This window comes from Loxodonta africana, chromosome 12 (genome assembly GCF_030014295.1).
Source record: "Loxodonta africana isolate mLoxAfr1 chromosome 12, mLoxAfr1.hap2, whole genome shotgun sequence".
In the NCBI taxonomy this organism is placed as follows: Eukaryota; Metazoa; Chordata; class Mammalia; order Proboscidea; family Elephantidae; genus Loxodonta; species Loxodonta africana.
Window position 1 is genome coordinate 37,498,445 of NC_087353.1, and position 27,199 is coordinate 37,525,643.

Here is a 27,199-nt window from a genome sequence, read left to right on the forward strand (position 1 = left end):
AGAAACTATAATCATACCTAAGAGCGTATGATAATAAAACACCTATAACTGACCCTGTAGTTCAAAGGCTATGAATTCATAAAACCACTGCACAAAGGTAACACAAAGATTAGTGAAGACTACCTGCACTAGTAAATTCTACCAAATTTTTAAGGGTGAAATAATACCAAGTCTACAAAAACTCTTTCAGAAAACAGAGGTAGAACATTTCCCATCTAATTACATGAAGCTTGAAATATACTGGTACCGAAACCAGATGATGGCCTTACAAGAAAGGAAATTATACACCAATATTCCAAGAATACTAAGTTGGTTTAACATCTGAGAATTAATCAACATAATGTACCATATTACAAAGATGTATTAAATATTTATGACAATGTTCCACTGCTATTCATGAGGTTTTCACTAGCTAATGCTTTTCAGAAGTAGACTGCCGGGTCCTTCTTCCTGGCATAACAACGATTATAAGGATGACTCAGGACCGGGCAGTGCATGAGGTCGCTGTGAGTCGGAACCGACTCAACGGCACCTAACAACAACAACATTAAATATTATCATATCAGATGCAGAAAAATTCAACACCCATTTATGATAAAATCTCTCTGCAAGCTAGAAATAAAATGGAACTTCCACAATGATATATGTGTGATTATATCATACATTAAAAAAAAAATTGCTATTGAGTCAATTCCAACTCATGGCAACTCCATGTAACAGAAGAGAGCTGCTCCATAGGGTTTTCTGGGCTCTAATCTTTACGGAAGCAGATTGACGTAATAGTGAACTAAACGTAAGAATGACAGCAGACTTCCCATGAGAAGTTATATAGTCCAAAAAAAACCAATGAATTACATTAATGTGCTGAATGAAAAAAAAAAAGTTACATAAACCTAGAATTTGATAAATACCAAAAATATCCTTCAGAAAGAATAATACAGATCTTGGTTGCTAAATACTGTTCTTCAATTTAAAAAAGCAGAGCTTGCAGAGAACTGGCTGATTCTAGGGCTAGGGCAAGAAAAATGCAAGATAAGTATAGGGTATCTTGTAGTACCAGAAAGTAGGAACATGCACAAAAAATAAAAAGAAGGTAGCATGTCTAAGGGACACAGACCCCAACCCAAAAGAACTTCTAGTGGACAAAGCTGGAACAACTTTAGCAACAAAATAAATACGATAAAAGGAAATAATTGATCATTTGCTTTGGCAGCAAATATACTAAAGTTGAAATAATACAGAGATGATTAGCACAGACCCTGTGCAAAGATGACACACAAATTCATAAAGTATTCATATTTTTCATGATCTTGTATGCAGAAAAGTCTTAAGGCATCCATAGAAAACTATTAAATGAATAAACAAGTTAAGCAAGGTTGCAAAATACAAGATCGATATACAAAAATCAATTGTATTTGTATACACAAGCAGTGAACAATCCAAAAAGGAAATTAAGAAGTAAATTCCATTTACAGTAGCATCAAAAAGAATGAAATACTGAGGAATAAACTTGACAAAAGAAGTGTGAGATTCATGCACTAAAAACTCAAAACACCATTAAGAGAAACTAAAGAAGACCTACGAAAATGAAAAGACATCCCTGTTCATGCATTGGAAGATTTAATATTGTTAAGATGACATTTCTCTCCAAATTGGTTGAAAGATTCAACACAATCCCTACCGAAATCACAGCTGACTTCTTTGTAGAAATTGACAAACTAATCCTCAAATTCATAAGGAAATACAAGGGACCCAGAATAGCCAAAACTTGAAAAAGAAGGACGAAGTCAGAGGTCTCACATTTCCCTATTTCAATGCTATTCCCTATACGAGAGTCAATTTGTATTCTTATATATATATTTTTTTTTATATACCATATGCAAAAATTAACTCAAAATGGATTACATGAACATAAATGTATGAGATAAAACTATAAGCCTCTTAGAAGAAAACCTAGGAGTAAATCTTCATGACCTTGGATTAGGCAATGGTGTCTTAGATATGACACCAAAAGCACAGGCAACAAAAGAAAAAAAGCAGATCAATTGGTCTTCGTGAAAACTAAAAACATTTGTGCTTCAAAGGACACCGTCAAGAAAGTGAAAAGACAATTCATACAATGAGAGAAAATTTTTGGAAATCTTGTATCTTAGAGGTGACCTGTATCCAGAATAAAATTTAAAAAAAGAACTCTAACAACTCAACAATAAGATGACCAATAACCAAATAAAATCAGCAAAGGAATTGAATAAAACATTTCTCAGAAAAAGATATATGAATAGCCAATAAGCACATGAAAAGATGCTCGATATCATTAGTCATGAGCAAAAAAACCTGTTGCTGTGAAGTCAATTCTGACTCACAGCAACCCTCTAGGACACAAGAGAACTGCCCCGTAGGGTTTGAAAGAGAGGCTGGTGGATTCAAATTGCTGACTTTTTAGTTAGCAGCCATAGCTTTTAACCACTGCGCTACCAGGGCTCCCTCATTAAAAACCAAAAAAACCAAACCCAGTGCCATCAGTCGATTCCGACTCATGGAGACCCTATAGGACAGAGTAGAACTGCCCCACAGAGTTTTCAAGGAGCGCCTGATAGATTCGAACTGTGGACCCTTTGGTTAGCAGCCGTAGCACTTAATCACTACGCCACCAGGGTTTCCCATTAGTCGTTAGGGAAATGCAAATCAAAGCCAAACAGATACCACTTCACACCCGCTAGGATAAAAATATTGTTTATAGCTGTTTTAGTCATCTAGTACTGCTACAACAGAAATACCACAAGTGCATGGCTTTAACAAAGAGAAATTTATTTCTTCACAGTAAAGTAGGTTAAAAGGGCTTCCAAATTCAGGGCGTCAGCTCCAGGGGAAGGCTTTCTCTCTCTGTCGGCCTTTTCATCAATCTTCCCCCGTATTAGGAGCTTCTCCACACAGAGACCTCAGGTCTAAAGGACGCACTCTGTTCCCTGCACTGCCTTCTTACTGGTATGAAGTCCCCCTCTCTGCTCAATTCTCTTTCCTTTTCATCTCTTGAGAGATAAAAGGTGGTGCAGGGAAACTCCCTTTACATTAGATCAGGGAAGTGACCTGGGTAAGGGTGTTATAATCCCACCCCAATCCTCCTTAACATAAAATTACAATCATAAAATAAAGGACAACCACACAATACTGGGAATCATGGCCTAACCAAGTTGACTCATATTTTGGGGGGACAATTCAATGCATGACAATAGCAAAAATAATAATAACGTCATGTGGGGTTTATAACACTTGTAGAAATAAACTGTATGATTAAGTTTTTACATGTCACCTTGAAGACTAAGGTGCGCCTGAAAAACTGTGGTATTTCCAATCACATCATATGCATGTGAAAGCTGGAGAGTGAATAAGAAAGTCTGAAGAACTGACACCTTTGAATTGTGGTGTTGGCAGAGAATATTGAATATACCACGGACTACTAAAAGAATGAACAAATCCGTCTTGGAAGAAATACAACCAGATTGCTCCTTAGAAGCAAGGATGGTGAGACCGTGTCTTACATACTTTGGACATGTTGTCAGGAGGGATCAGTCCCTGGAGAAGGACATCATGCTTGGTAGAGGGTCAGTGGAAAAGAGGAAGATCCTCAATGAGATGGCTTGACACAGTAGCTGCAAGCGTAACAACAATTGTGGATGGCGCAGGACCAGGCAGTGTTTCGTTACGTGGTACGCAGGGTCACTGTGAGTCAGAACTGGCTTGAAGGCACCTAACAAGTTTTTACATTATAACCAAAGAAGTGTAATATTATGTGAAGGTATGTAGAGCAGTGGCCTAAAGATGTGTTCCCTGTACCAGCAACATCATAATCACCTGCCAGAAAAACCCAAACCAGCTGCCATAGAGTCGATTATGACTCATAGCAACCCTATAGGACAGAGTAGAACTGCCCCTGTAGGGTTTCCAAGGAATGCTGGTGGATTCGAACTGCCTACCTTTTGGCTAGCAGACAAGCTCTTAACCACTGTGTCAACAGGGTTCATGTAATCATCAGGCAAGTTGTTAAAATGCAAGTTATCAAGCGTAACACCTGAATCAGAAACTCCAGAATGGGACCCAAAAATCTGGCTTTTATCAAGCCCTTCTGATGATTCTCATGGACGCTACACTTTGCGAATCACTGCCATATTGCAACTATTAAAAAAAAATACACCAAATAGTATAGCTAATAGAACAATGTTGTCGTTAGTTGCTATGGAGTTGGCGCCAACTCATGGCGACCTTATGTGTAACAAAATGAAACACTACCTGGTCCTGTGCCATCTTCAAGGAGCCCTGGTGGTGCAGGGGTTAAATGCTCAGCTGCTAAGTGAAAAGTCAGTGGTTTGACCACACCAACTGCTCAATGGAAGAAAGATGGGGCAGTATGCTTCCGTAAAGATTTATAGCCTTGTAAACCCTGGGGCAGCTCTACTCTGCCCTACCGGGTTGCTATGAGTCGGAGTCAACTTGATGGCAGTGAGTTTGGTTGGTTTTGAGTGCCATCTCATGATCTTTGGTATGTTTGAGCCCATTGTTGAGGCTATTGTGTGACTCCATTTCATTGAGGCTTTTCCTCATTTTCCCTGACCTCTACCAAGCATGATGCAAAGTCAGCACAAAAAAATCAATTGGGTTTCTCTACAATAGCAGTGAACATCCTGAAAAGGAAATTAAGAAAACAATTCCATTTACTATAGCATCTAAAAGAATAAAATACCTAGGAATAAATTTAACCAGGGAGGTGAAAGACATACATGTAAAACTATCAAACATTACTGAAAGAAATTAAAGAAGACATAAATAAATAGAAGGACATTCTACATTCATGGACTGGAAGACTTACTATTGCTAAAATGTCAATACTACCCAAAGCAATCTATAGATTCAATGCATTCCCTATCAAAATTTCAACAGCCTTCTTTGCAGAAACAGATGAGCCAATCCTCAAATATTTATGGAACTGTTGCGGTCGAGTCGATTTCAACTCATAGGTACTGTAAGGGCCACCAAATAGCCAAAGCAATCTTACAATGAAGAACAAAGTAGGAGTCTCTTCAGCAGATGGTGTTGGGTCAAAAAACATTCAAGACCTCACAGAAGGGCCAAAGAAAAGTCTCTATGCCCGAAGGAATTAAAGTAAATTCTTACCGTGTGTGTTCAACAGACAAGATGTCTAGAGCACTGGTTTGAGAGTTGAACTCACCGAGGGATCCTCAGTCCTTGAACAGGAGAGTTCAAAGAATTCACAAAGTGCTGTTACCTGAGTGGGGATGGTGGAGGTCCGTAGGTGAGGCCCAATGTCAATCTGAGTTTTGTCACCAAAAACTGTCAAATAAAAAACAAATCTGGATTTGGGTAACGACAGACTTTATTTGAAACGATTTTTGCAAGGAGGGGGGAGGAACTATTATAATAAGGAGAGGGGAAGTATTGCAATAACGAGACTGTTCAACTGCCAAAAAGCGGATTTAGATAACGAGACTTTATTTGAAAGAATTAGTGCTAGAAGGTTGAAAGGAACTATTACAATAGAGGAAGCTGTCTATTGCAATTGGGAGGACACTCTGAGATCTGAGAACTTCTGCAAAGTCAGGCAAAAAGATTTCTATTATAAGGAGGTGTGAACAAGGCTAAGAACAAGAATTGGGTGTGGGCTAAGTAGGATGGGTGTGAGTAAGTGGGATGAAATGGGGAAGGTGACAGTGGTAGGACAGTAGATCAGAGACTATTTTTACCCCAAGGTCAGCTTCATGGAGACTCATGAGGTCACCATGAGTCAGAATGGACTGGCAACCAACAACAGGGTCAGCCTAAATTGGGGAGCAGTTTGTATGCTGGTTTAGGCCGAGAATGGGTCAAAGTCAAGGGACCCGGGGGAGAGACCTTCACTACAACTTGATAAAGTCAAGGTAGCCAGTATTTTGTCCATATGGGTCAGCTGGTACAAACAGTTCAGCTAATCCTTTTATGAGGAAAAGAATGGGAATTTGGTGGGTCTATGTCTGACATTGTCATAAGTAAACAAAAGGGGATTTCTAAGTCTTAACTAAACCGTATGGGGGTGATTGTTCCACGCAGTAAGCCATTTCTGAAACACAAAGGGGGGGTGGGGAATTTCTTTAAACACTGCAGGATCAGGCAACGTTCAGCATTGTCAGAATGCAGCGACATCTCTCCATGGATTCAACCAGAAGCTGAAGAAGTACAAAGGTAAATAAATGCTGGTTTCTCGGGTGGGTCCACACGTAGCTCCCCGCGTTTCCTGCACCCAATCGAGAGGCGCCCGCAGTAGAAACCACGCGGCGCCATTAACGCTGGGAGCCGAAGCGACCGGCCGTGGCAGGCCCCGCCCCCTTGCGCGCGCCCGCGCTCCTCGGCTCTGCGCGGAGCCCGCCTCGGCGCGCGCTCGAGCACCCCGCGAGGAGACGGAGGGAGGCGGGTCTGATCCTGCGGCGCAGCGTTGGCTCCAGCTAAACCTGAGGGGGCCCAGGGGCAGCAGAGCTCTGGGTCTGAGGAGGTCCAGCGTTCGGGCAGCGGTGGCGCCCGCGGCCCCTGAGGGAATTGAGGAGGCCGTGAGGCGACACCGCGGTGCGGCCAGCTCCAGCGGCCGCGCCCGGAGGTGAGTTTCCCGTCGCCGCGCCAGCCTTCGCCGGGGTGGAGGGTTGGGGCGGGCGGTTCCCTGGCGGGGCTGTGGAGGTCGCTCCGTCGGGGGGAGCGCCTTGGGCTGGTCTTTGGGTAAATCCCAGGTCAGGAGGTTTCGGACCCCGCGTCTGAGGCCCGGGAAAAGCGGCCCTCGGGCCGCGGCCGGGGCGAGGCTCCTGTCCTGCCCTGCCCAGCCCAGGTGAGCCGCGGATCACGGCCTTTGGCTGGGCTGGGTTCTTTAATGGGGGACGCAGGAAGGTTGAACTCAAAGTGCGCAATTTGTTTTTTTCTTTAAAGGGGTCTCAGAAACTCCGAGTTATGTGCAGTCAAAATGTTTCAATTTCCAAAGGCGTACACTGCAAAAACGCAATTGAAAAATGCAAAGTATGTGTATTTTCGATTCTCCCAAAGGCTTTTAGGCGGACATTTCAGGGCTCGCTTCTTCACCCATCTCCCATAACTCGCTTTCTTTGATGTTTTATAGGTCTGATATTCTTTGTTTATATATATTTTTTTCTGTGTAACTTTTTCTTTTCACTCCCAGTGATAAATTTATCACTTTCCAGGAAAAAAAAAGGAAATATTAGTGTGACGCCCACTGTTGGTTCCTTAGTACATAATTTGAAGTAATTAAAAATAGAGTGTGCTGATAGTGTTTATTGATGTTAGTGTAGAAGAGAATAGTGTGGAATTACAAGGTATAAGTGATTGTATACGACGTGAAAATCAGCTTCTTTATTTCATAATCATGGCTCAAGTGTGTCTGATTTTGGGGTGTTTATAATTATTGAAATCGTGGTCTGATTTTAGTTTACTAGGGAAAAACTCTTTAATTAAAAGTTGGTTTTGTGTCTTACACCTAAGTGCTGAAAGTTGTTTTGATTTAAAAAGCAATCAAATTTAATGAATTTTGAGCACATAGGCATAGCACTAAAAAACTTCGTGCTAGGTACTGGTGGTACCTATAGGGTCGCTATGAGTCAGAATTGACTGCATGGCAGTGGGTTCAGGTACTGGTGGAATCCAAAAATGAATGAGCATTGTGTACAGAGAGTGATTAAACAAACAAATTATAATGATACAAGGCAGAATACAACATTAACAGAAACTACTGCTTATTGAGCACTTACTTTTAACTGGGCACTGTGGTAAATACTTTGTGTGCATATTTTAATTACTGAATACATATTTAATATTAATAATTTAGTAACTTATCTTTCAAAGAATAAATACTGTCTGCTGAGTGCTAAGGATATGATGTTGGCCAGTACAGATTCTGCTGCTAAGGAATTTACGGTTTCATTGGAGGAAACATATTAATAATCACACAGATAAATGCGTGGTAGAAGCTAAAATGGAAGAATGTGTTGTGAGAACATGTAACAGGGGAACTTATCCCAGCTGGGGAAAGTAACCTTTGAACTGATACTATGGATAAATAGAAATTAGGTGGAGGTGACTCCCAAAGGCGAGAAGTTCCCTGCAAAAGAAATATTTGCCACAGAGGCTTTCCCAATGACACATTTGGGAAATTTAAGCAGTTGTAGGGTAGAAAGCAAAAGGGAGGTGTGATAAAGTGGGTTAGAGGCAGATAGCGCCTACAGGGCTTTTAAGGCAATATTAAGGATTTGAGACTGACCGCTCCCCAACTTTTATGTGGAAAATGTCAAACATTCAGATGTTGTGAGAATACAATGAACCCATTTAACATTTCCCAAAGGATTTGGACCTTATTCTGAGGGCAATGAAAAGTCATTGAAAGGAGTTAAGCAGGGGAGTTTTAAAATCAGATTTGTATTTTAAAAAGGTCACAGTGACTACTGTGTAGAAACTGGGTTGGATAGGGGTGAGAATGAATACAAGGAGACCAACTAGAGATGATGGTACTCGAGAGAAGACTGGTGGCTGTGAAGATAGTGTGAATCCTAAGGGCATTTAACTGAGCTCCCCTTGCTTTCTAGTAATTTTGTATTCACATCTGTTGGAGGAACCATGGAAGGTTTTCTAAAGAAGATTGTATTTTAGATGGGTGGGCTTTGTAACAGTTCACCATGGAGCCCTAGAAGAGTGTCTTGGTGCCAGAGGGTGGCCGACTCAGTGACCTTTAGAGCTTTTCTCGTTTAAATCACTGTTGTCACTACCACTTTGGTCCTTGTTAGTTGTTCTAGTAGCCATCTCTGACGAACTTAGGTATAACAGAATGAAGTGTTGCTACTGAGTCCTGTACCATCTTCATGACCTTTGATATGTTTGAGTCTGTTGTCTTAATCCATCATGTTGAGGGTTTCCCTCATTTTCGCTGAACCTTTACGTTACCAAACAGTGACATCCTTTTCCAGTGATCAGTCTTTTCTGGTGCCGTGTCCAAAGTAAGCAAGCCCATCTTGCCATCCTTGCTTCTAGGGAGCATTCTGGTTGTATTTAAGACTGATTTGTTAGTTCTGATTCAAACCCAACCAAACCTGTTGCCATTGAGTAATCCCAACTCATAGCAACCCTGTAGGACAGAGTGGAACTGCCCTATAGGGCTTCTAAGGAACAGCTGGGTGGATTCAAACTGCCGAACTTTTGGTTAGCAGCCATAGCTCTTAACCCCTGTGCCACTAGGGCTACATTCTGATAGACCATGATATATTCAAGTATTCTTCAACCAGCACCGAACTGAAATGCATCAGTTCTTCTTCGGTCTTCCTTTTTCATCGTCCAGCTCTCCTGTGCATATGAGGTGATTGCAAAGACTGTGGCTTGGGTTAAGCACTCCTTAGTCATCAGAGTGACATCTTTGCTTTTTAAAACTTTAAAGAAGCCTTTTGCAGCAGATTTGCTCTGTGCAGGCTATCATTTGATTTCTTGACTGCTACTTCCATGGACATTGATTGTTGATACAAGCCAAATGAAATCATTGACTTCAATTTTTTTTCCCTTTATCATGATGTTTATTATTTATTAGTCCAGTTGTGAGAATTTTTGTTTTCTTCATATTCAGGCATAATCCATGCTGAAAGCTGTACTCTTTGACCTTCGTCAGTCAGTGCTTCAAGTAGTCTTCGTTCTTGGCAAGGAAGATTGTGTCATCTGCCTATTTTGGTCCTTACCCATTGCCATTGAGTTGATTCTGACTCATAGCAACCATATAGGACAAAGTAGAACTGCCCCACAGGGTTTCCAAAGCTGAAGTTTTTACTGGAGCAGACTGCCACATCTTTCTCCCACCAGGAGGCTGGTGGGTTGGAACTGCCAACCTTTTAGTTAGCAGCTGAGAACTTAACCACTGCACCAGCAGGACTCCTCACTTTGGTCCTTAGAAGTGTAAAGCTCCCTCATTTACCATTTTTTTCATAGAATAGAACAGAAGAAGACATTTTCTTTGTTACCCAGAGCATGGTTACCCAAAACCAAACCCATTACCATCAAGTCAATTCCGACTCATAGTGACCGTATGGGACAGAGTTGAACTACCCATAGAGTTTACAAGGCTGTAAATTTTTACTGAAGCAGACTGCCACATCTTTCTCCCACGGAGCAGGTGGTGGGTTCAAACCACCAACCTTTCAGTTAGCAGCCGAATGCTTAACCACTGTGCCACCAGGGCTCCCTGAGCATAGATAAGAAAAGCTAAAACTTTCCAAATGATCTTATTTTCTATCACTTAGTGTTTAATAGACCAGAATTCACAAAATATACAAAGAAACGTTCTTTTAAGTATTTGGTTCTGATGCTGCCTTAGTTAGATTGCTCTTGAAGGCTTATAGGCCTGATACCATTCATGGGACATCTTCTGTAGAAAAGCTTCTATATAAAAGGAGTCACATGCCCAGTTGTATAATGATAAAAAAAAATACTACAAACCTATACTCCCCCATGAGGGCTGGAGTACATGCTTATAAAATAAGTAAAAATAATATGCAGATTCTTTCCTACTCAAATTCTAATATATACATTTAAAAGACTATATTTCTTAGTAGTCTAAATCTATTTTGAGTGGATTTTCTTTTTAGTGGCTATATTCCATAGAGCTCAATTTACTCTGTCTCTTGACTGATTTTATTTGGGAGTAAAAGGGATAACATTTTGAAAGGTGTTTAGTAAACTGCGACCTACCAATTTTTTAAGATGGTGGTGGTACTAATTGGAAGTAGACTGAAGTACAATGTAGGAAATTCTGTTTGTCTGCTCATTCTGATGTCCAGTTTCATGTTGGTAGCTTGGATGTTTGTCAGACAGCATTCTCTACAGACAGTACACAGTTTAGGTTCATTCATTTTATGTAACTGTGATACATTTGTAGAAGCTTGCTCAGTTGATATAAATAAATTTTACTTGGCTTATTTGCATATTATTAATGATAGGAAATACCTAAAATCATAGTGACTTTGTGTCCATGTCAGAATGAATTTTGACATCATAATTCTATGCTGTGTTTGCAGTTAGTAACTCAGTATATTTGTCCTTTTTAGTCCCTAACTTCCATAATAGTAATGACCTTGTCTGTCGTATTTACGCTTCTATTCTTAGTTCTAAAACATTGCCTTGTACGTATTGGTCAGAGGTTTAATAAGTATATGAATGTTTTGAAAAGTTTAATTAGTGAAATAAAAAGTGAAATTTCTTAGCCATGTCCCCATTAAAAATTTTAAGATTAAGTCCGAAGTGTCTTTTACCAATCCCTGTAACAGAGACTATGACAGAGGGTTGGAAAAAAGAGAAAGAGGCACAATACTGTTATATTCTCAGTACCTCCTTTAATCCTCAAAACAACCATGTGAGGAGGATAATTTTTTCCATTTTACAGATTAGGCAGCTAGGGCTGGAAAAGTTAAATAACATGCAGGAGTCACCTAGCTCAAAAGTGATATGGTGAAGATTCCAGTACAAGTCAGTTTGAATTCAAGGTTTGTTTTTTCTTTATTCTGCTGTCATAAATATCCAGAGAAAGAGAGAGAGAGAAACCCAGTCTTTCAGTAGCTTATACCTAAAAAATTATGAAGAAATTATTAGTGATTTGCCAGAGAACAAGAGCCTGTTTATGGACACAGTGGAATACTTTACAGGTGGTTCCTGTATGCTTTGCACTTGATAGGCACTATCGATGGCACTGGGTTTGAATTTATGGAAGAAGCAGGAATCTTGGATCTAGTTGAGAGAGCTAAAAGACCTAGGAAACAATTTTAAATATCAGACAATAAGATTTGAATAAAGACCCTGAATACTTTAGGAGGGGGTTGGAGCACTGAAGTTTCACCTTTATAAGAAATGGATCTTGAGCTGGGACTCGAAGGATGGTTAGGATTCAAATGCCTAGAAGGATGATGATGCGAACAAAGAAACAGAGGTAGAATGAACATGTTATGTTTATGAGACAGTAAACATATGTAAACTAAGGGATTCTTTTAGATTAGTTGAAAATAATATTGGAGAACTGTCACATGAAAAACAAACAGCCCCACCACAAAAGGTAATGTCCATGAGGGCTGGGATCCTTGTCTGTTTTGTTCAGTAACCTGTCCCAAGCACCTAGAACTATGCCTGGTATATAGCAAACCAGAAAACCAAACCTGTTGCCATTGAGTCGATTCTAACTCACAGTGACCCTGTAAGACAGAGTAGAACTGCCCCATAGGATTTCCAAGCAGCGGCTGGTGGATTCACACTGCCAACCATTTGTTAGCAGCTGAGTTCTTAACCACTGTGCCACTGGCGCTGAATAAATACATAGTTGAAAATATTTTAACAGCTTTATTTATGCATAATTGGTGTACAATAAGGTACGCATATTTAAAGCATAACATTTAATAAATGTTTTTAAATGAAGTAGTATTCAGCTGTATAGTACTTTATTTCTCAAATAAAGAAGCAAATAAAACTAAACATTTGTTAAATCTCAGTGGTTAAGATTGATATTTATATTTTTCTCTATCCTTTTGTGTATGTTTGAAATATTGAGACACTTTTAAAGGGAAGCAATTATATTGTTTTAGAAATATGAAATTTGAAGAAAGTATTGTTGGAAGAAAAATTTGTGGGCATGGAATTCTGGTTTTCTGAATATATTTATAGTTTTTTTCTCATTTAAAAATTATTTTTATTAAAATAGTACCTGCACATGGTTTAAAAGGCGAATAGTGCTAGAATGCTTAAAATTAAGAAATTCTCCCACTGCCTTTCCTAACAGGCACCTACTTTGAACTCATAGCTGTTTCTTCTGCTTGCGTCTATATTTTTGAACGATGTGTATGTTTTACCATCTCCTGAGACTTTTTGCTCTTTTATACCTCCTCTTCCCTTCAAGTCGTCCTTCTAATTATTTTCTTTTTTATAGTACATTACTCCTAATGGTTTTCACTCCTTTTTTTTCTACCAATGAGTGGAAATATATACTGTCATTTTTTTTCCTTTGGTCTATGGATGGTATGATTATATTTATTTAATAATGTAATAATTAAACCCCCAAACCAAACCTGTTGTCTGCAAACCCAAAAGAACACTGATGGTACCTTGTATCTAACCATCTTTTTTTTTCTTTTTAATTTTTAGTGTGCTTTTTTTTATTGTGCTTTAAGTGAAAGTTTACAAATCAAGTCAATCTCTCATACAAAAATTTATATACACCTTGCTACATACTCCTGGTTGCTCTCCTCCTAATGAGACAACACACTGCTTCTCTCCATCCTCTATTTTCGTGTCCATTCAGCGAGCTTCTGACCCCCTCTGCCTCCTTATCTCCCCTCCAGACAGGAGCTGCCCACGTAGTCTCATATGTCTGCTTGATCCAAGAAGCTCACTCCTCACCAGTATTATTTTCTATCCTATAGTCCAGTCCAATCCCTGTCTGAAGAGTTGGCTTTGGGAATGGTTCCGGTCTTGGGCTAATAGAAGGTCTGGGGACCATGACCTCCGGGGTTGTTCTAGTCTCAGTCAGGCCATTAAGTCTCGTCTTTTTACGAGAATTTGAGATTTGCATCCCACTGCTCTCCTGCTCCCTCAGGGGTTCTCTGTTGTGTTCCCTGTCAGGGCAGTCATGGGTCTAACCATCATTTTTAATGGCTGCATTTTTTAACTACATACCAAAAAATCCAAACCCATTGCCGTTGAGCTGATTTCGACTCATAGTGATCCTCTGGAACAGAGTAGAACTCCCCCAAAGGGTTTCCATGGAGTGCCTGGTGGACTCAAACTGCTGACCTTTTGGCTAGCAGCCATGGCTATTAACCACTATACCACCAGGGTTTTCTTAAAGTGTATAGTTCATTTAATTATATAATCCTTTTAAAATAACATTTTTTGGTATTATAAAAAAATCTTTTTACACTTATATGATTTATTGCTCTGTAAATCCATTGCCTTACATTTAATAAATATTGACTAATGTTCTTTGATAGCCACTGCTCATCTGTCATTGGAGGCTTGCGTGTTGCTATGATGCTGAACCGATTTCAGTTGAGCTTCTAGACTAAGACAGACTAGGAATAAAAGCCTGGCAATCTACTTCTGAAAATCAGCCAATGAAAACCCTGATCACAATAGTCTGATCCCATTTGGCATGAGGTCCGTGAGTCAGAGGCTGACTCCATCCATGGCAGCTAACAACAAGGACAACATACGTTGAATGAAAAGGGCGAGGCTGTTAACCAAGATGTTAGCATTTCAATCTGTAGGAGAAAAATGCTGCGGTCTCCTTCCGTAGTAAAGATTAAACCAAACCAAACCTGCTGCCAGCCAGTTGATTCCGACTCGTTGTGACCCTGTAGGACAGAGTAGAACTGCCCCAAAGGGTTTCCAAGGAGTAGCTGGTGAATTCGAAATGCTGACCTTTTGGTTAGCAGCTGTAGCTCTTAACTACTGTGCCACCAGGGCTCCGTAACAAAGATTACAACCTTGAAAACCCCATGGGACAGTTCTACTCTGTCGGATAGGATTGCCGTGAATTGGAATCTACTTGACGGCAACAGGTTTTTTGGTTTGGTTCATTTTTTTTTTTTTTAAGTCTAGAAAATAATTTTGAAGAGAAATGCGGACAGGATTAAGAAGTCTTCAGAAGTACAAAATGCACACTTGAGACAATAGATATATCTAATTTATTATTGCATTCCATTCTTAGCTAAAAGGTAGAGTCTGAAGTTACAGTTGGGGATGTTGTTGACAGTGTTATCTCCCACCCTGTGTTGTACAGTCACTCCCCTAAGAAAAAGTCCACTATCAGTTTTATATTCAATGTTTAATGAAAACAATATTTGCTTTCTGTGTACATACGCTCCAGAGGGGATTTCAGAAACATGTTCTTACCAGATAGAGCCTGTTTGAGCATTGAGATATTTTTAATGCTTTGCAGAAGCATCTAAATCCATTTGTCTCCTTTTGAGTTTTTTTTTTTTTTTTTTTTTTAAGTCTGTAGAGTAGCCTCTGGGACTTCGATATTAAACAGCTTGTCATAACCTAATTATAACACTTCCCTAAAAATATTACAGAACGATATTGCTTCAAGCATATATAAATAGAACTTCTAATCCCTGTTCTGGGGTGACTTTTTAAAATTAAAACTAATTTATACAAGTTTATTAAATAAAGCACTGCAATTTGACTTTTTAAAAGCATATTTAATTTTAAAACATTAAAAAGTCAATGATTTTTTCGCCTTTCCTCTATACTCAGTTTGATTTTGCTTTCTTAATTAAGTGACCAAATTAAATAGAACAGACTCTGATTTTTCATAACTCATATTTTGACAACAGATAATTTTCATAGGCACATCATAACTGTCGTCTGTGTGTGGAGTAAAGGACCTAGTTTTACCTTAAGTAAGGTAGCCTTTGTCCTTTTTAACTTGTGAATTCTGACCTAGCTCTGGGTGGCTAGGGGCAGAGAGAGTGCTGGGGAGCATGGGAGGTGGGGTGGTAATGAGGATGAGGAGATGAAGGAGTGGGAATATGAGGACTGGATTGTTCTCCACATTTTGGGCTTTAGATTTTATTGTTCCTGAACTGTGTACTGTGTTTGACTTCTAATGTTTCTGTCTGTGCCCACATTGCTTTCAAACAAGTCAGCCTAATTAGTTAGTTTTAAGAAGTTCTTTTAGTTGTGTATTTTACAAATTTATCTTTATTCTCTAGGCGTAATCTACTTCTCATATTCATGACTTTAAATATGATTTCACAGCTTCAAATTTATAATTGTGGGTTAAGAGGCACTTTTTTTTTTTACAGAGGCATATTATTTTTAATGAGGATCTAAGTCTGTGAAATTAGTGCCATTCTTCTATTATTATTAAGAGTAATTTTCTGGTAGAGCAAAAGCACTGCCTTTTAAAAAGCTAATGAAATGATCACTCACGTGTCTGTCAGTTTGTTCTAGTGTGGGGTCTTGCATGTTGCTGTGACGCTGTAAGCTATGCCACTGGTATTCGGATACCAGCAGAGTCACCTGTGGTGACTCTGAGCTTTCAGACTAAGACAGACTGGGAAGAAGGACCCGGCAGTCTACTTCGGAAAAGAATCAGCAGTGAAAACTTTATGCATAGCAATGGGACGTTGTCTGATACAGCGTCAGAAGATGAGCCCCCCAGGTTGGAAGGCACTCAAAAGACGACTGGGGAAGAGCTGCCTCCTCAAAGTAGAGTCAACCTTAATGATGTGATTGGAGTCAAGCTTTCGGGACTTTCATGTGCTGATGTGGCATGACTCAAAATGAGAAGAGACAGCTGCAAACATCCACCAATAATTGGAACATGGAATGTACGAAGTATAAATCTAGGAAAATTAGAAATCTTCAAAAATGAAATGGAACACATAAACATCAATATCCTAGGTGTTAGTGAGCCGAAATGGACTGGTATTGGCCATTCTGAATTGAACAATCATACAGTCTGCTATCCCAGGAATGACAACTTGAAGAGGAATGCTGTTGCATTAATTGTCAAAAAGAACATTTCAAGGTCTATCCTAAAGTACAACACTGTCAGTAATAGGATAATATCCATACGCCTATTAGGAAGATTTTTTTTTTTTTTTATAAGGAAGACCAGTGAATATGACTATTATTCAAATTTGCCCACCAACCACTAAGGCCAAAGATGAAGAAACTGAAGATTTTTACGAGCTTCTGCAGTCTGAAATTGATTGAACATGCAGTCAGGATGCATTGATAATTACTGGTGATTGGAATGCAAAAGTTGGAAACAAGAAGGATCAGTAGTTGGAAAATACAACCTTGGTGATAGAAACGACGCCGGAAAGCGCATGATCGAATTTTGCAAGATCAAATTCTTCATTGCAAGTACCTTTTTTTTACCAGTATACACGGCGACCATACACATGAACCTTGCCAGATGGAATACACAGGAATCAAATCCACTACATCTGTGGAAAGAGACGATGGAAAAGCTCAATATCATCAGTGAGAACAAGGCCAGTGGCTGACTGTGGAACAGAACATCAGTTGCTCATATGCAAGTTCAAGTCAAAACTGAAGAAAATTAGAACAAGTCCATGAGATCCAAAGTATGACCTTGAGTATATCCCACCTGAATTAAAAAAAAAAATTTTTATTGTGCTTTAAGTGAAAGTTTACAAATCAAGTCAGTCTTTCACACAAAAACGTACATATATCTTGTTACATACTCCCAGTTGCTCTCCCGTAATGAGACAGCCTGCTCCCTCCAGCTACTCCCTCTTTTCGTGTCCATCTTGCCAGCTTCTAACCCCCTCTACCCTCTCATCTCCCCTCCAGGCAGGAAATGCCAGCATTGTCTCAAGTGTCCACCTGATCCAAGAAGCTCACTCCTCACCAGCATCCCTCTCCAACCCATTGTCCAGTCAAATCCCTGTCTGAAGAGTTGGCTTTGGGAATGGTTTCTGTCTCCTGGGCCAACAGAAGGTCTAGGGGCCATGACCACTGGGGTCCTTCGAGTCTCAGTCAGACCATTAAGTCTGGTCTTTTTTTTTAATAATTTTTATTGTGCTTTAAGTGAAAGTTTACAAATCAAGTCAGTCTCTCACACAAAAACTTATATAAACCTTGCTATATACTCCCAGTTGCTCTCCCCCCAATGAGACAGCCCGCTCTCTCCCTCCACTCTCTCTTTTCGTGTCCATTTCACCGGCTTCTAACCCCCTCTACCCTCTCATGTCCCCACCAGGCAGGAGATGGCAGCATAGTCTCAAGTGTCCACCTGATCCAAGAAGCTCACTCCTCAGCAGCATCCCTCTCCAACCCATTGTCCAGTCCAATCCTAAGTCTGGCCTTTTTACGAGAATTTAGGGTCTGCATCCCACTGCTCTCTGGCTCCTTCAGGGGTTGTCTGTTGTGTTCCCTGTCAGGGCAGTCATCGGTTGTAGCCAGGCACCATCTAGTTCTTCTGGTCTCAGGCTGACGTAGTCTCTGGTTTATGTGCCCCTTTCCGTCTCTTGGGCTCGTAATTACCTTGTGTCCTTGGTGTTCATTCTCCTTTGATCCAGGTGGGTTGAGACCAAATGATGCATCTTAGGTGGCCGCTTGCTAGTGTTTAAGACCCCAGACGCCACCCTCCAAAGTGGGATGCAGAATGTTTTCTTAATAGATTTTATTATGCCAGTTGACTTAGATGTCCCCTGAAACCATGGTCCCCAAACCCCTGCCCCTGCTACACTGGGCTTCGAAGCATTCAGTTTATTCAGGAAGCTTCTTTGCCCTTGGTTTAGTCCAGTTGTGCTGACCTCACCTATATTGTGTGTTGTCTTTCCCGTCACTTAAAGTAGTTCTTATCTACTATCTAATTAGTGAATACCCCTCTCCCACTCTCCCTCCCCCCTTCTCGTAACCATCAAAGAATGTTTTCTTCTCTGTTTAAATTATTTCTTTGTCCCACCTGAATTTAGAGACCATCTTAAAAATAGATTTGACATGTTGAATGCTAATGACCGAAGACCAGACAAGTTGTGGAATGACATCAAGGACATCATACATGAAGAAAGCAAGAGGTCATTGAAAAGACAGAAAATAAAGACCAAAATGGATGTCAGAAGAGACTCTGAAATTTGCTCTTGAGCATCAAACAGCTAAGGCAAAAGGAAGAAATGATGAAGTAAAACAACAGAAGATTTCAAAGGGCAGCTCGAGAAGACAAAGTAAAGTATTATGATGACATGTGCAGAGAGCTAGAGATAAAAAACCAAAAGGGAGGAATATGCTCTGTATTTCTCAAACTGAAAGAACTGAAGAAAAAAATTCAAGCCTCAAGTTACAATAGTGAAGGATAGGGAAAATACTGAACAATGCAGGAAGCATCAAAAGAAGATGGAAGGAATATGCAGAGTCATTATACCAAATGAGAATTGGTTGATGTTCAGCCATTCCAAGTGGTAGCATATGATCAGGAACCGATGGTACTGAAGGAAAAAGTCCAAGCTGCACTGAAGGCATTGGCAAAAAACAAGGTCCCAGGAATTGATGGAATATCAATTGAAGTGTTTCAACAAACGGATGCCGTGCTGGAAGTGCTTACTTATTTATGCCAAGACATTTGGAAGACAGCTACCTGGCCAGCCAGGTGGAAAAGATCCATATTTATGCCTATTCCCAAGAAAGGTGAGCCAACCAAATGTGGAAATTATTGAACAATATCATTAATATCACACGCAAGCAAAATATTGCTGAAGACCATTAAAAAGCTGCTGCAGCAATATATCAGTGGGGCCGCCAGAAATTCAGGCCGGGTTCAGAAGAGGACGTGGAACCAAGGATATCATTGCTGATGTCAAATGGATCCTGGCTGAAAGCAGAGAATACCAGAAGGAGGTTTCCTGTGTTTTATTGACTATGTAAAGGCATTCAACTGTGTGAATCATAACGAAGTATGCGTAACATGGTGAAGAATAGGAATTCCAGAACATTTAATTGTGCTCATAAGGAACCTGTACATGGATTAAGAGGCGGTTGTTGAGACAGAACAAGGGGATACTGATTGGTTTCAAGTCAGGAAAGGTGTGTGTCAGGGTTGTATCCTTTCACCATACCTATTCAATCTGTATGCTGAGCAAATAATCAGAGAAGCTGGACTGTATTAAGAATGGGGCATCAGGATTGGAGGAAGACTCATTAGCAACCTGGGTTATGCAGATGACACAACCTTGTTTGCTGAAAGTGAAGAGGACTTGAAGCACTTACTGATGAAGATCAAAGACCACAACCTTCAATATGTATTACACCTCAACATAAGGAAAACAAAAATCCTCACAACAGAACCAATAAGGAAACATTATGTTTGAGGTTGTCAAGGATTTCATTTTACTTGGATCCACAGTCAATACCCGTGGAAGCAGCAGTCAAGAAATCAAAAGAGCATTGCGTTGGGCATATCTGTGGCAAAGGACCCTTTTAAAGTGTTGCAAAGCAAAGATGTCACCTTGAGGACGAAGGTGCACCTTACCCAAGTCATTGTATTTTCAGTCGCATTATATGCATGTGAAAGCTGAACAATGAATAAGGAAGACCAAAGAAGAATTGACGCCTTTGAATTGTGGTGTTGCCAAAGAATATTGAATATACCTCGGACTGCCAAAGGAACGAACAAATCTGTCTTGGAAGTAGTACGACCAGAAAGCTCCTTAGAAGCAAGGATGGTGAGACTGTTCTCACATACTTTGGACATGTCAGGAGGGATCAGTCTCTGGAGAAGGACATCATGCTCGGTAAGGTGGAGGGTCAGCGAAAAAGAGGAAGACCCTCGACAAGATGGATTGACACAGTGGCTGCAACAGTGGGTTCAAGCATAACAACAATGATTGTGAGCATGGTGAAGGACTGGGCAGTGTTTTGTTTTTTGTTTTTTTTTATGGTACATAGGGTCGTTATGAGTTGGGACTGACTCAACGGCACCAAACAACAACAATGAAATGATAGCATAGGACTCTAGATGTATATATTTTTTAAGGTAGAATTTTTTACTCCCAATTTTTGTTTTGAAAATTTCTAAACACATACAAAAATGAATATAACACTAGTATGTATACTCATTACCCAGCTTCATTAATCATCAAGTCATGCCCATATTTCTGCTGTTGGTTTAAACCAGAATCCAAATATGGTCCATATATTGCAGTTAGTCACTTAAGTATTTTTAAAATCTATTTCCATCTCCAAGGATTTCCCACATTCTGGATTTTGTTGACTGCATCCCTGTGATATCATCTGATCATGTTCCTCTGTGCTCTATTCTTGACAGATGGCCAGTGAGTTTTTCTTTTTTTAATGGATATCATTATGAGTTCATGTTTTACGTATTTCCATTGATTGTAGTTGTTCTTCAGTTCCATTTTTTGCCTCTCGGAGACTCTTCGAATTGACTTCTGAATTCTTTTGACACTAACCCAAAACGTCAAGATATTCCAGGCACAAATTATACATTTCTCTCCCTAGACCTTGAGTATCAGCCATTTCTTCAAGAAACCTTGATTCCTTTTTGTGGAAAATGGTATTTAGAGACCACAGAGCTAGGCACTAGGAGTGCTCGTTGTTAATAATTGCTTATTGCTTTTAGGCCTTTTTGGTGGACAGAGCTAATTTTTTTTTTTAAGAGAAAATACAGTATGAGTTCACTGATACTTCCAATTTAAATTTAGGATTGCAGGAGTTTTACTTGGCTTCTTTGATTTTTATGTTTGTATCTCTTTATTGTTATTCTGAAAAAATGTTGATTTTTAACAACATGAGACTTTTTTTGTTTTATCCTAGGATATCTCAGCCTCAGCACTATTGACATTTTGGGCCAGGTAATTCTTTCTTGTGGAAGCTGTTTTGGGCATTATAGAATGTTCATCAGTGTCCCTGACCTCTCCCAGTAGATGCCAGTAGCATACCCTTCCGCATCGCTACTCCAGTTGTGACAACCAAAAACATCTGCAGACATTGCCAAATGTCCCCTGAGGGGCTCGGTTGCTCCATGATTGAGATCCACTGCTTTATTCTTATACCATAAAACCCAACCAAACCCATTGCCGTCCGGTCAATTCCAACGTATAGCGACCCTATAAGACAGTAGAACTGCCCCATAGAGTTTCCAAGGAGCGCCTGGTGGATTTGAAGTGCCAGCCTGTTGGTTAGCAGCCATAGCATTTAACCACTACACCGCCAGGGTTTCCTCTTATACCATAGTTTCATAAAAACAGTATCAATATAGCATTACCATCTGTATTTTTTCCCTGTAGAGTATGTCTTACTAGGATATACAAATTACTTTTTTAAAGTTATTTAAATTGATTACTCTCTATATAGTTGTGCCACCAACTTGATAGTCAATTCAGTTCATTTATTTCGTTTTTACTTTGAATTTTTAGGGATTAAAGACAAACCAAAAAAAAAAAAACTTTGTTTAATTACAGTGTGAAATATTTGCATGATTCCAAAGTTGATCTACAAAAATCAAACCCATTGTCGTCAAATTGATTCCGACTTATAGTGACCCTGTGGGACAGAGTAGAACTGCCTTGTAGGGTTTCCAAGGAGCAGCTGGTAGATTTGAACTGCTGACATTTTGGGTAGCAGCCATAGCTTTTAACCATTACGCCGCCAGGGCTCCATATACGTACATACATATGTATGTGTGTATGTGTGTGTATATATGTATATATATATACACACACATACACACGTACATATGTATGTACGTATATTGTGCTTGACCCCTTTGCTCTTTTCTCTCTCTCCTAAAATCTAGCCTATAGGAAACTTTTTTTGTTTGTTTGTTTACTCTTTCTTTTCTAATATAAACTAGTATACGTATTTATGTCGACCCCTTCTTAGATAAATAGTAGCATTTCATACGCATTCTTCTTCATCTTGCCTTTTTTCACGTAATTGTTGTTGTGTGCTGTGAAGTTGATTCCGACTTAGTATATTAATTAACAGTATAAAATTCTTTTTTACTGCTGTTTCCGTTGTGTGAATTTACTATAGTTTATTCGTCCCGTCTTGGTAGATGTTTGAATTTGTTGCAGGTTTTCGATGGCACTGAGTTTTTTAGTTCTAAGTTAGTTTATTATATGGAATGCTGTAATTTTTTTTTTAAGTTAGTTTATTATAAGGAATGCTGTAAGTAGTGCTTCAGTGAATAAATTTGCTCATTCACCTTTTCATATTTTTGCTAAAGTATCATTGGGTTAGATTTCTGGATGTGGAATTACTAGGTAAATGCGTATATAATTTTGCTAAGTATTGTTAAATTCTCCTCCCCAGGAGTTGTACCATTTTATAGTTCCACCAAAAATGTATGAGAATATTTCCCCAAAGCCTCAGCAGTAAAGTATGTTTTAAGACTTTGAATTTTTACCAGTCTAATAGGTGAGAAATGGTGTCTTAATGTAAGTTCAATTGAATTTCTCTCATTTGGAGTAAGAATGGACATTTTTTCATACTTTAGGGCCTTTTTTTTCTGAGAAGTCTGTTCATATCTGTTACCTATTGTTGATTGTTGGCCTTTTTCTTTTCTGTCTTTGAGGTTCTTTATATATTAGCCTTTTATTTATAGTGTCAGTTCTGAATACTTTTCTTAGTTTTTCATTTGTCTTTCTACTTTGTATAAGGTATTCCTAAATTTTTTATTCTTACACTGTTAAATATGTAGTCTTTCCCCTTACTACATAGTTAGGAAGGTTTTCTTTCTTCCAGATACAGAGAAATTTATCCATGTATTCTTTTAATACCTAAAACCTATTTTTAAAGTTTAAATCTTAGATATATTTGGAATTTATCTTAGTTACAGTGATTCCACATAACTAATCCATCATTTCCCAATGCCTTTTTTTTTTTTCTTTCAGTATGGACACACAGATTTTTATTTTATCCAGTGGATTATAATCCACTAGTATCGTTATTTGTCTCAGTGTTCATTTGTCCCAGATTTGGCCAGTGGAGCCTCTTCCAGAGTGGCTGTGATATCTTTTGATACATCCTCATCATTCTTTTAACATATTCTTTCTGGAGCAACAAGCTTTTTCAGGTTCATCCTGTTCTTTCTCTGTCCTAGCCCTGGAATCAGCCTTTTCTCTAAGGAACCATGGTTACTTTTATAGGAGAATAGTATTTAGAAACCAAGGTCTGAATTTTCTGTGTGCTTATTGCCTCTAGTGTGTCATGGCTTACATGTCCTTGCAGCAGACAGACAATTTGGATTATTTTTGTTGTTCTTAGGTTTTTTTTTTTTAGGTGCCGTCGAGTTGATTTTTCCACTCATGGCAACCCCACGTGACAGAGTAGAACTATGCCTATAGAATTTTCTAGGCTGTAATCTTAAAGGGAACAGATTCCTAGGTCTTTGTTCTTCAGAGCTGCTTGTGGGCTCAAACTGTCCACCTTTCTGTTAGCAGCCAAGCAATTAACCACTGCATCATTTCTAACACTGATTTATTTGCTCATTTCTTACCATACTTTTGTTACAGCTGTTAAACAGTTTTGTAGAAAGTCTAGGAAAAAAAAGAAAACCATCCACAATTTTGTTTCTCCAGTAATGACTATTGTTGCTTCTCTTTTCCATATGGATTCAATTGCATTTCGATTCAGTTGCATTCCTAGTGTATAAATGGTTTTTGTTTCCTGTATTTTTCACTTATGTGTATCTTTTTCTACTTGGCTACATAACTGCTTCGTAATTATTTTTAAGGGGGTACATGTTACTCCATCAAGCAACTGTATCATGACTTATTTGGACAGTTAGTTTACTTTCAGTTTTTCCTAGTAGATAATAGTTGTGATGGACATTTTTGCATACATAGCCTACTTTGCTGTTGTTTTAAATTCCCAGGAATATGGAAAATCAGGGTTAAAAGGTGTAAATATTTTTAGAACATGTGGATGCATCTTGTCAATTTGCTTTTTGAAGAATCATAAGGGTGGGGTTCATACTGATTTGGTATTTTGTTACTTATTAGAGATTGAGTGAAAAATTTTGTTCAATTTTATTTTCTTTTGAACCAAAGGACACATTAAAATTTTTTTTATTATAATTTTTAGGAAATCATTCTTTTGCCAGAAAATTATCAAACTCCAAATATTTTACTTTTGCCTTAGTTTGTAGATAAAAATAACAGCTTTCAGTTTGGTCGCTTGTTCCTAAGACCTTTTTAGTCTTAAAAAAAATAAAACAAAAACAAAACTTGTTGCCGTTGAGTTGATTTGGACTCGTGGTGACCCCATAGGACAGAGTAGAACTGCCTCATAGGGTTTCCAAGGCTGTAATCTTTATGGTAGCAGACTGCCCCGTCTTTCTCCCTCAGAGCAGGCTAGTGGGTTCAAACCTCTGACCTTTTGGTTAGTAGCTGAGTGTTTAACCACTGCGCCACCAGGCCTTCTTTCGTTCTAGTTGGCGGTGGTGGTGTTAGGTGCCGTCGAGTTGGTTCCTACTCATAGTGACCCAGTGCACAACTTAACAAAACACTGCCCAGTCCTGCGCCATCCTCACGTTGTTGTTATGCTTGAGCCTACTGTTGCAGCCACTGTGTCAATCCATATTATTGAGGGGTTCCTCTTTTTCGCTGACCCTTTACTTTACCAAGCATGATGTCCTTCTCCGGGGACTGATCCCTCTTGATAACATGTCCTAAGTATGTGAGATGTAGTGTCGCTATCCTTGCTTGTAAGAAACATTCTGATTGTACTTCTTCCGAGACAGATTTGTTGTTCTTTTGGCAGTCCATGGCATATTAGTATTCTTCACCAGTACCACAATTCAAAGGTGTCCGTTCTTCTTTCATCTTCCTTATTCATTGTCCAGCTTTTGCATGCACATGAGGTGATTGAAAACAGTATGGCTTGGGTCAGGCACACCTTAGTCTTCAAGGTGACGTCTTTGCTTTTCAACAAGTAAAGAGGTCTTTTGCAGCAGATTTGCCCAATGCAATGCATCTTTTGATTTCTAGTTCTTCTTAGGGCTATATAACAAGTAAGCTTATATTTTAAGGAATATTAATATATACACAGAAATAAGTTTTTTTAAGGACTATATTGATAACTTTCGCTTTTCTTTTTAATTTTACAGTAAGGCAAAGGAGAATGAAAGAAGTAGATAATCTTGACAGTATAAAAGAAGAGTGGTAAGTTAGCTCAAGTATATGAATTTCTTTGTTACTAATACCTTTATTACTATATTTCTCTATTTTTATTGCATTTCACTGAGTTAATAAATTCTTATTGTGCATGATTATTTTAGTAAATACCTAATCATAATATATTTTGACATTTTTTTTTAACCATAGTTACATTGAACTGATTTTAGTGAGGTTTTGAAATTTTGTTGTTAATAAAAAGTAGTCTTAAATTTCTCTGTTCACATACAACCTCTGTCATTTAAGTGAGAAATTTAAGTAACTTTATCTTCTTAGCTTCTTGTATGTATTATCTTGGAGGCATAGAGGTAATTTAGTGGCTGCAGAGGTTTGAATCCCATCTCTGCCTTGTATTACCTCTCTGACCTTTGTGCTACTTAGGTAAACTTTTTGATCTCATCTATAAAATGGGGATATAGCTAGCTATCTACCTGAAAAGTTTCTGTAAGAATTATACAGCGGATATAAAGCAGTTAGCATGGTATTAGCAAATAGTGGGCACTCAGTTAATGATAGCTGCAGTCTATAGTTCTTAACAGCATGGGATATTTTATTCTCATTTATCTGAGGAGGAATATTTATTTTTATGTTTTGCTCTTTGTTTTAAATGCTTGATGAGGTAAAATTTTTTTCATCCACAGTTCATTTAAGGAGATAGACAAGTATGTACTTCATACTTTCCCTTTAAAGATTTGATACATATGGAGAATGATAATAGTGAAAAAATGTGATTTGGAGTCATGAAATGGTGTTTGAATCTCCTGTGTCATTTGCCAACTATATAATATTAATCAAATCACTAGCCTCCATTTTTGTATGTGTTAAATGAAGGTAACTATAATACAAACCTCATGTGATTATTGTGAGGAACAAATTTAAGAATGCTTTGTAAATGCTTATATACCAAAGTTATCTGTTATTTTTTCATTATGGCATATATTGTTTTATATAAATGTAATAAAATATTTGATACTAATATAATTGTATGTGGGATTGTGTTGGGAGTCCCCAAGATTATCCACAGGTTTGCTAATTCCCTAGGAGGACTCACAGGACTTAGCATATAGTTGTAATCAGAGCTGTGATTTATTATAGCAAGAGTATACAAAACAAAATCAGCAAAGGGAAAAGGTGCATAGGACGAATCCAGGGGAAACCAGGTACAAGCTTCTAAGAGTCCTATCTCAGATAAGTCACACTAGATGTACTTAATTCCCCCAGCAGTGAGTTGTAACAACACATGTAAAATGTCATCTACCAGGAAAGCTTGTTAGAGACTTAGTACCCAGAGTTTTTATTGGGGGGGCGAGTCACATATTAAAATTACAGGCTCTCAGAAGGAAAGCAGGTGTTCAGTATAAACCACAGGATTTGTACAAACAGTTTTGCCACAGTGGGCTTCTCAGAGTGGTAGGAACCCTCCTGAAACTCAAGTTCCTACATGCTAGCCAAGGGCAGCCTTGTAAACA

The 27,199-nt window shown here is 38.9% G+C and overlaps 2 protein-coding genes and 1 non-coding gene across 6 annotated transcripts in view; 2 read left to right on the plus strand and 1 right to left on the minus strand.

The window, feature by feature from the left end:
- The window catches only part of ATAD2B (ATPase family AAA domain containing 2B), a 181,073-nt gene extending 175,768 nt beyond the window's left edge, over nucleotides 1-5,305 (minus strand). Inside the window, exon 1 of the mRNA XM_064295086.1 lies at nucleotides 5,282-5,305. The gene's annotated coding sequence lies outside the window, so the exon portion shown is untranslated. The remainder of the gene's footprint in view (nucleotides 1-5,281) is intronic.
- UBXN2A (UBX domain protein 2A) overlaps nucleotides 1-27,199 on the plus strand; it is a 69,217-nt gene that overhangs the window by 5,248 nt on the left and 36,770 nt on the right. The window contains exons 1-3 of one of the 4 annotated variants that reach the window (XM_064295090.1): nucleotides 6,444-6,640; nucleotides 21,367-21,404; nucleotides 25,664-25,718. In XM_064295090.1, coding sequence (XP_064151160.1) covers nucleotides 25,678-25,718 — 41 coding nt within the window. In that variant the 5' untranslated portion in view covers nucleotides 6,444-6,640; nucleotides 21,367-21,404; nucleotides 25,664-25,677. Of the gene's footprint in view, nucleotides 1-5,679; nucleotides 6,232-6,443; nucleotides 6,641-21,366; nucleotides 21,405-25,663; nucleotides 25,719-27,199 lie in introns of those variants that run through there. The other 3 variants (XR_010323557.1, XM_010591950.3, XM_003411912.4) reach the window with 3 other exon arrangements.
- LOC111751192 (U6 spliceosomal RNA) lies at nucleotides 1,202-1,304 on the plus strand. The gene has a single exon (XR_002786291.1). It is a non-coding gene; the product is annotated as a U6 spliceosomal RNA (small nuclear RNA).